The sequence below is a fragment of the Arabidopsis lyrata genome (assembly GCF_000004255.2).
Source record: "Arabidopsis lyrata subsp. lyrata unplaced genomic scaffold ARALYscaffold_1, whole genome shotgun sequence".
Lineage (NCBI taxonomy): Eukaryota > Viridiplantae > Streptophyta > Magnoliopsida > Brassicales > Brassicaceae > Arabidopsis > Arabidopsis lyrata.
This window is the reverse complement of record NW_003302555.1, coordinates 10761142-10771366: the sequence shown is the minus strand read 5'-3', so window position 1 is coordinate 10771366 and position 10225 is coordinate 10761142. Positions and strand designations below refer to the sequence as shown.

The following is a 10225-nucleotide window of genomic DNA, read 5'->3' as shown; positions in this document are numbered from 1 at the left end:
TTTGCCGTTTGTAAATAGAAAAATGGATGTGAATCTTTTGGTAACGTTTCTTTTGTTCCGTGGGTAAAATTGTTACCGTTTCTGGCTTGTTTGATTAAAACAGTGAGTTGGACCAAACACATTCAGAAAAGAAAAGAGAATAAGGCCCAAACACATTCGGAGATGAACTTAAAAGCCCAAAGTAAAAGACACAAGAAACGTGTGCACTAAAAGAGGAGAATCGACCGTACAGCTTGGGCACAAAGCTTCTTAGCTACACGTGGCATCACCTAATCGTTGGATCTGGATAATCGATATATTGCCAGCAAAAACAAACTTTCTCCACTGTAGGATAAGTAAAATACAAAAAGAAGCATTGTTTCTATTTTTAATCTGTCTTTCTCCCAACTGTTTAAGTCTTCACCGTTTCTCTATTCTACTGCTTGTATTCAAAGGTATTGTGCTTCTTACTTACAGTTTTTGAGCTGGATAAACCAAATCAAAGCTTATTCTTCATTTTGTCTGTGCATTTCTGATATGTTGTGTTTTTATCGGTTTTGAGTCTTTGTTTTCTTTCCTAGATCATATATTTTATAGAGTCAAAGTTTTTTTTTAGAGTCTTTTAGTCCTTTATCGAGTCTTTACAGGTTTTAGGTTGCTTCGGAGGAAAACGAGATGTTTTGGGATAAAAACACACATTTGGAGATGCAGTGTCGGTTAGAAGTATCAAACGTTTGGCCTCCGATGGAAGACTTACCACCGTTAGATCTTTCTGAAATTTTGACAACAGCTATATGAAGATGTTAGCTTGAGGTTCCATGTGATTTGAAGGAAATCTAACGGTGCATTCAACAGTTATACCCGAATTAGTGAAGACAGGTCATTCTGGCGAGCATTTGAAGCAGTTGCAGAACTGAAGACCAGAAGCTCCAGATCGATCGATCCCATTGTGGATCGATCGATCCACTTCCCTGACGGATGAGAAACATTCCAGACACTGCTGGATCGATCGATCCTCCTTTGGATCGATCGATCCCTTCCCCAGACGTATTTTTGGCCCAGATTTGACCCGAGTCACTCCAGATCCGACCCGGCTCGTCTCCTATTGTTTTAAAACCCTAAGCTCGACTTTTGAGACATCATCTTTGACTTTTTTGAGTTCTAAACTTTGTTCTTTGGTTTGTAAACAACTTTGGGCAAAGGAATCCATCCTCTTGACACTTGGAGAAGATTTCTAAACCCTATTCCTTTTCTATTTTATTGAATCATGTTTTCTTTCATATCTATTTGTCTTTTCTCTTTCTCTATGTGTGAGTAGTTCTCTAATTGGGTTTTAGGGTTCCAATTAGGAGATTCAATGGATTAATGGATTGATTGTGTTAGGAATTCTCATTCTCTAGGTTCTTTGATTCACATGTTCTTAATGCTAGAATAGGATTGATCACCCTGTTGTAGATTCTAGGTTTTTCTATGCATCAAAAGTGTTCGATAGAATGCCTGAAAGAATGTGGATTGAGCAATGTATTTCTAGCCAACGAAAGTTGACGTTAGGACGCATTGTGAACTTAATGAACTTGTTTGGTAATGCGAATTTGACTAGGAAATTGCATGCGAAAGTTTAGTAATCGAATAGTCAAATTTAGTGATTAATGTCTTGAAAGAGAATTGGTTTAAATGTGTTCATGTTCGAGAACGGTTCTTAATTACTGAATTCCTGGTTTCATGTTTCCATTATTCGTTGATCTCTGAAATATCCTAACGCCCAATGTCTTTAAATCTTGAAGTTAAATCGTCTATTTTAATTGCATTTTTATTTACAATTCTGAAAACCCAAAACAAAACAATCTTTCCGCTTTAGCTAAGAACGAGTCTCGGAAGTCTTTAGTGTACCATTGGTTCTTGTGGATCGACCCCGTATATACTACCTTGCGGTTAAGTGTATCGGGTAATTACTCGAGCAATCAAGTTGGCGCCGTTGCCGGGGACCAATTGCGTTACCTAAGGATTTAGGATTAGTTTTTAGTCTAAAGCATTTTTTTTTTTTATTACTAACTATCACACTCGTTTTTCTTTTAGGTGTTGGCTATGGAATATAATGATTGGCTACAAGAAGAAGAGGATGAGCCATATGTGGAGCCACCATTTGATGAGAGTGTTCTTACACCGGAACAAAAAGTGAAGTTGGATGAACTTCACAACGAACATCCGACATTGGTAAGGAGTGATTTAGCGATTTTGATCCGGTTGAATCTCTTATCACACCGGGCAGCATGTGAAGGAAGAGAAGTCACATTCTATGAAGAACAAGAAGCTCATGCGCTTAAAAAGGTAATATATTGGGTTCCACCAAGCGAACTAGAAGGTACATGCGTTTCAACCCTTGAAATTCATGATGTTGAGGATATTCAAATGTCATGCATTGAATATGTGACTTCTAGTTTGCATACTTCCATGATCATTGATGAATGTTTTGATTTGATATGTGAGTCTCAACGACTAGATACTTTAAGAGCAGCAAAACTTGCTAGGGATTACCATGAAATATGTTTTGATATTGAATATCATTGTGCTTTGAATGTTCATGATCTCAAGTTTAAGTTTTCAATGCCTGAAATATCTAGATCTCTTCTTGATGAATCTTTCCTAGGAGTTGTGCTTGATATTGATAAGATTTTGCATGAGAATGAAGATCCTGAGGTTGATTATATGGATGGAGATATTGTGCTATACGAGATTAATGGCGATGAAGTTGATTATTTTGTTCAACCCTCGTGTAAACAGGAAATTGACTTTATTTTTCCTCCAAATGCATTTCATCCTCATGAGCATTCAACCATCAAGGAATATTTCAAAGTATATGCTACATTTGTAGTAATTTTTCTTGATGTGAATTTTATCTCTTTACCATGGATAATTGTGTGTTACTTGGCACATCTCATTTCTTTCACTAACAAGAGAAGGACAAAAGGTCCACTGGCACAACCTTTTGATTCTTATGATTAATATTTTGTGTTGAGCGGTCAAGCTTATGACCTAAAACAAGCGCTTGGTGGGAGGCAACCCATAATGTATCCCAAGTAAGTTTTCTCTTTTTCTTTTTCGCATTTTCATTTTTTTTTTCTTTTGAGTGTGTATGGCATCATTTCTTCGAATTGTTTTCACACCGAGTCGGTGTGAAGCAAGTCGGGGGGAGGTTGTCATTTGTCTACTAATCGAGTTTGCTTTGGTTGTTTCTTTTGATGTTTTCGTTTGAGTCAGTCAGTTCGTTTTTATCGAGTCAAAATCGTGTCTTTTATTGAGTCAAAATGTTGTCTGAGAACTATGATCTTTTCTTAGGGAATTGCACCATGTTTGATTTAATTACCTTGGTACCATTTTAGCTTTACTAGCTGATGACTTGGAAGTTCAGGAAAATCCATCACTTGATCGCTTTATAGTAGTCCCTATCTCTTTGAAATTTGGATGAATTGAGCTTAATCTTATATACTTGAACTTAATCTGGACTTAATTTATCTCACTTAGGGGCTTGAGAATCATGTAATGGATCATACATTCAGAGTTTTGTTCGCATCACTTTTACCACTATTTGCTAACTCTGAATGGCTAGACTCATTTTTAGTCTAGTACCACACCTGTTTCCCCACCCATTGTTTGAAACCTCATGCATTCTTATATGATCATCATGATATGCATCCATGTGCGAAAACTACGGAGTATACGGACCGACATAGCTTTCCTTTTGTTAGGATAGTGAGTCGTAGTTTACTGGTTGTCGATATGTGATGAGATTGAGCCATTGTGGTTTAGAGGTTATATTCATGGGTATATGCTGTTGTTTGCGATTGTTCTTGATGCAGATTTTTGTGAGACACCGGTTCCACTCCCCCGCTTCATCAAAAAAAAAAAAAAAAAAAAAAAAAAAAAAAAAAAAAAAAAAAGAAAACGAAAATAAAAAGAAAGAGCGGGAAAGGAGAGTGATTGGAACCGGAAATGTCGAGTTATTATTGGTTATATTGATAAGCATCAAGGGTACACTTTGATTTGATTGGGGGTAGTGTCTTGGTTGATTTGATCCGAGCTTAAGGGAAGCTATGTACCTCCTAGTTGGTCTGTGTCTCACTGTGATTTCGCATAATGTCATGCATCCGTTTATACTGTTCGAGAACCCGAAACACTTTGAGCCACCATATAGTAGCCCTTTTTACCAAGCCCATAGCGTGTTCGATATCCCCTTTGTGAGAATACACGCCACTGCTAATGAATGTTAAAAGGTTAAGTTATCTGACTCTGAAAGTTCTTTTAGATCTCGGGACTTAATTTTGTTGCTACGGTTATGGCGAAGTACAGTCTAGTACGGTTTGATGAGTTGTGTGATAGTGGTTTGCAGGCAATTGATAGAACATGATCCCGAAGAAAATGTGAGTTCTCGTGTTTTCAAACCTCTTCTCTTGATAAGGATTTCTGCTTTCCTTGAGGACAAGCAAAGATTTAAGTCGGGGGGAGTGATGTGTTGCGTTTTTAACGGTTTCGAGTCTTGGTTTAGTCCATGTTTTGAGTCATCTATCGTGTCAAAGTCCGTCTTTTGTGCCTTTTCGGTTGTGTCTTGAGTCCTTTGCAGGCTATAGGTGCTCGAGCTGGATTCGGAGCATCTTGTGCACGATTGAGCCTATTCGGAGCTAAAACAATGGAGAAACGGTACAAGAGATCACCAGGAGCTGGGGATCGATCGATCCAAGGCGTGGATCGATCGATCCCAATTGTGACGATGAAGCCAAAAGTTCCAGTCGCTCGAGATCGATCGATCCCAGGAGGGGATCGATCGATCCAACCCTCATTCGTCCAAGACAATTGATTCAGCATTTCTGGATCGATCGATCCACCCATGGGATCGATCGATCCAACCCTCATCCGTCCAAGACCGTGATTCAGCATATCTGGATCGATCGATCCACCCATGGGATCGATCGATCCGAGCCTCGACGCCCCGAGACGGTTTTCCTAAACCGGGTTTTGTCTTCCTTTTTTGTACTTGGGTATAAAAACCCCAGAGACCTAATTTTCTTTTCACGTTTTCTTTCTGCAATTTTTCTGAGACTTTTCTCTTGTAAGCAACCTTGGGATTCTAGAGATTCATCCTCTTTGACAATTTGGAGAAGATTTCTAAACCCTATTTCTTATTTTCATTGCAATTCAATTATGTCTTCTTCATCTATTTGTCTTGTTTCTGTTGCTATGTGTAAGTAGTCTTTTAATTAGGTGTTAGGGTTCTAATTAGGAGATTCGATAGATTAATGGATTAATTGTTGTTTGGAATTCTCATTCTCTAGGTTCTTTGATTCACATGTTCTTAATGCTAGAATAGGATTGATCACCCTGTTGTAGAACCTAGGTTTTTCTATGCATCAAAAGTGTTCGATAGAATGCCTGAAAGAATGTGAATTGAGCAATGTATTTCTAGCCAACGAAAGTTGAAGTTAGGACGCATTGTGAACTAAATGAACTTGTTTGATAATGCGAATTTGACTAGGAAATTACATGCGAAAGTTTAGTAATCGAGTAGTCAAATTTAGTGATTAATGTCTTGAAAGAGAATTAGTCTAAGTTGTGTTCATGTTCAAGAACGGTTCGTAATTGTTGAATTCCTTGTCCCATGTTTCCATTGTTTATTGATCTCTGAAATACCCTAATGCCTAATGTCTTTAAATCTTGAAACTTAAATCGTTTAATTTAATTGCATTTTTATTTTACAATTCGGAAAACTCAAACAAAACAACTTTTTAGTTTTAGCTAAGAACAAGTCTCGAAAATCCTTAGAGTATCTTTGGTCCTTGTGGATCGACCTCGAATATACTGCCTAACGGTTAAGTGTATTGAGTTAATTACTCGAGCAATCAATTTCCAGAAACTTGGTCGTAGCCCCCTACGATCGAAGAGATGTATCAGGAGAAGTCGCTGCATGAGCACATTTTGCTCCGTCCTGACGCGTACATAGGTTCGATTAAGGAGCACACCCAGCCGCTCTGGGTATTTGAAAAGGGCGAGATGGTTTACCGGCGAACGACTTATGTCCCTGGCCTTTGCAAAATCTTTGAGGAGATACTCATGAATGCGGTTGACAATAAACGTACAGATCCGTCTATGGATTCTATCATCGTGAAGATCGATGTTGACCAGAATACAATCAGCGTCCGTAACAACGGAAATGGAGTTCCCGTGGCGCAGCTTGAGGAGAAAAATGTTTATATCCCTGAATTGGTTTTTGGTTGTCTCTTGACCAGTAGTCACTTTGATGACAATACCACTGGTGGCAGAACCGGATATGGCGCCAAGCTCACCAACATATTCTCCACTAGATTCACCATTGAAACAAATTTAAACAGGTATGAACATGAAAAAATCGTCTGATTAATTAGATATTAACCTATTTTGTGGTATTTAGTATCAATGTTAGTATATTAAACTATCTGGTGGTATTCAGGTGTTCACACGAAACATGAAAGAAAAGTCAACTCCCGTTGTGACCACATGCGAATCCATTGATAAATGGACAGAGGTTACATTTGAACCTGACTTGGAGATGTTTCACATAAGTAAAATTGGTAAGGATACAGTAGCTCTAATGGAAAAACGAATAGTAGAGTGTGCTGCGTGTTTGGGAGAGACTGTGAAAGTAACCATTAACGACACACTACTTGAAGTAAACTCATTCAATGATTATGTTGATTTATACCTTGGAGCCAATAGTTCAAGGAATGATCCTCTACCAAGGTGAACTGTTCTATCATCCTTTTCATATATTGCTCATCATTATATTTATTGATTACATTTATGGTTCTCATATTCTGAGTTTGCTGTGATTAGGATGACTGTGAAAGTAAATGACAAATGGGAGATATGTGTGAGCTTAAGTAAGGACAAGTTTCAGCAGGTATGCTACATTTGACTGGAGATTACCTTCTTCATGAGAACAATTACTCATCTCATATCTCTGTTTTCTCATGATTCATCTCATATCTCTATTTTCAGATTAGCTTTGTCAACTCCATAGCCACAACCAAAGGTGGTCCACACGTCGATTATGTGACCACTCAAATCATAGATTTCATTACTAATTCTGTGAAGAAAAAGATGAACTATGCTAAAGTGGAGACGGATAATGTTAAGAAACACATGTGGGTGTTTGTCAATTGTGTTATTGATCATCCAGTCTTTGACTGGCTGAAGGAAACATTGATTTTTCCAGAGAGCAGTTTTGGGTCGAAATGCAAACTTTCAAAAGATATTCTCAAGAAAGGTATGCACATGTTTAATATGCCTTGTTGGACCAGTGAAATATGCACATCTTTAATTTGCCTTGTTGGATCAGATGTAACCTTTACTTCCTTTTGTGTTTTATGTTTCTTCTAGATGAGAATCCTGGGATGGTAAAGCAGTTGCTTTCATGGGCAACTTCCAAGCATGGCAAAGATCTTGACCTAGGCATCGAAAAATTAGTTGATGCTAACAAAGCAGGAGGGGAAGACTCCAAACTCTGCACATTGATTCTAACAGAGGGGGATTCTGCAAAGACTCTCGTTGTAAGTGTTCAATTTCTTTTGAATTAGGCTAACTATTTACTACTAACACTCATTATACTCAGATGACGGGGTTGTCTTTCCTGAGTGACGAGTCACGTGAACTCTACGGTGTGTTTCCCCTCCAAGGAAAGTTGATGAATGTGAGGGGTGCCAGTGAAGATAAAATAAATAAAAACAAGAAAATTCAACAGTTAAAGACTATTCTCGGATTAGAGAATGGAAAGGAGTATGGCAATCTAAGATATGGCCATGTCATGATCATGACCGATCAGGTATCTACTGAGTACTCTCTATCTTTCACCCTCAAGTTCAGCATATTACATATTGTGTGTCTTGACAAAAAAAAAAAATTCTATTTTAGGATCACGATGGATTTCATATTAAAGGTCTAATAATCAATTTATTCCATGTAATGTGGCCGGAGTTACTCGAAAGGGATCCATCCTTCCTATGTGAGTTTGTAACACCAATAGTGAAGGTAAAAGAATACGTTGATCATTTCATTGTAATATGTTATCTTATTGTGCTTGACATGAATATAAGGAATCCCTCAACCTATCAGGCTACGCACGAGGATGGAAAAAAAGAGACATTTTTCTCAATGCCTGAGTTAAAAAAATGGAAAAATAATCTCTTACCTAATGATATACCAAGATGGACCTACAAAACCTACAAGGTTCGTTTTCTGTTGTAACTTTTAAGAGAACACTTTATTGTCTGCGTACTAATTGTTATTATGTATTGATTATTAGAGATACTGTAATTGAGATGTGATTGCCTATATTTGTAAATATTGTCTTTCCTTAGTTTGTAGGGAATTACAATCTCTGTATAAATAGTGTACTTCATGTACAATGCAATATATCACTATTTAATTGCTCATTTTTTTTCCCAGGGTTTGGGTACAAGTTCGGATGAGGAAGCACAGACCTATTTTGAAAATATTAGTATTCACAAAAGGGATTTCCTCTGGCAGAATGAAGATGATGGAAAAGCTATCGATTTAGCATTCAATAGCGATAAGCCAGAAGATCGAAGAACTTGGCTCAAGAACTATACGGTATGCAAGATATATATTTGAGTTATCCTAAAGATATATCTTCCTGTACTGATGTCAACCATTTTCCATACGGTCTGACACACACCTTGACCGTTACTCTGAGTTTATCAACAAAGAACTCATCTTGTTCTCCAAAGAAGACAATCGAAGGTCCATTCCCGAGATGATTGATGGGCTTAAACCGGGCCAGAGAAAGACGCTCTTTTGTTCATTGGCTAGAGATTGGAAGACAGAATGCAAAGTCTCTGTATTAACGGCTCATGCAATAGATAGGTCGGATTACAACCATGGAGAACAAAGCCTTGCCAGTACCATCATCAAGATGGCACAAGATTATGTTGGCAGCAGCAATGTTAATCTCCTTTTACCAATGGGACAGTTTGGCTCGCAAATTTTTGTAAGTACATTGCTGATAGGAATACTGCAGTTCTCATATTTATCTAAGCTCTTACTCATCATAGTGTATATATAGGGGGGACAAGATGCAGCAAGTGCAAGATACCTTTACACTATGATCTCTCCAGCTACAAGAGCCTTGTTTCACAAAGATGATGATGTCCTTCTTGCCTGGATGGATGGAGACAATCAAAGAATGATAGAGCCGAAATGGTAACAAATTATTTCTTTTCCATCTCACTCAAGTTGAAGTAGACTACATTTGTTTTTGAAGACTAATTTCGTTAACTTAATATGCTAATGATGTCTTAGGTACATACCTATCATTCCAACTGTCCTTGTCAATGGATGTGAAGGGATTGGAACTGGGTGGAGTACATTCGTCCCAAAATATAGCACTAAAGACGTTATAAAAAACATAATGCGGCTAATGAGTGGTGAGGCTCTTGAGCCTATGGTTCCATCTTATAGAGGATTTAAAGGAACGATCACGGAAACAGAAGGTGGGTTCATTACAAAAGGTGTATTCGAGAAGAACATTCAAAACTCAACCATCCGCATCACCGAGCTACCTATCAAGCATCTGTCGAATTACAAGAAGTTCTTGCATGTCTTGAAGACAGAAGAAAAGTTTATCAAGGTATAATCATCAATGTATTACGATTAATACTTCCTCTCTCAGATGCCTTTAAACTGCCTTTTTTTCAAGTTATAATCGATTTTTTATTTGATCTGAGTTTTTTTTCTTCTGTAAACAGGAAATAAGGGACAATAGTAGTCGATCAAGTATAGATATTCTGCTGACATTGAGTAGAGAAAACATGGAGATTGCTGATGAAGACATTTATACAAAGCTCAAACTCAGGACAAAAATCCTCACAACAAATATGAACCTCTTCGATCCTACTTCCCAAGAAGAAATAAAGAAATATGGAAGTCCACTTGATAGTAAGATTAATTCTGTTTTTCTTCGCCTTGAAATTTACTAATTTTACTTATACCTTGAAATTTACTAATTTTAGACTCGCGGGGTCCGGAGACCTAGTAATAATAAAACAATGAAGTCAAATCTTGTTATAAACCACATGTTGGATGGACTCCATAACCGTGGACCTTATGCATATTCTAGAAGGCCCATGTCCATGTCCTAGAAGGCCCATGCCCATGTTCTTGAAGATTCTCCTTATGACGGCCTATATTGTACTTAGTGGGC

At 37.7% G+C, this 10225-nt stretch overlaps 1 protein-coding gene across 1 annotated transcript; it reads left to right on the top strand.

Moving 5' to 3' along the window:
• Positions 1-2064: 2064 nt before the first annotated feature.
• On the top strand, positions 2065-10001 carry LOC9329401 (DNA topoisomerase 2). Its single transcript, XM_021014558.1, has 15 exons — positions 2065-2832; positions 4598-4756; positions 5896-6378; positions 6458-6747; positions 6841-6907; positions 7006-7273; positions 7387-7556; positions 7619-7828; positions 7918-8034; positions 8119-8232; positions 8452-8613; positions 8687-9013; positions 9089-9225; positions 9325-9652; positions 9771-10001. Exons 1-15 carry the CDS (start codon positions 2065-2067, stop codon positions 9999-10001), a joined length of 3831 nt encoding a protein of 1276 aa, XP_020870217.1.
• The last annotated feature ends 224 nt before the right edge of the window (positions 10002-10225 follow it).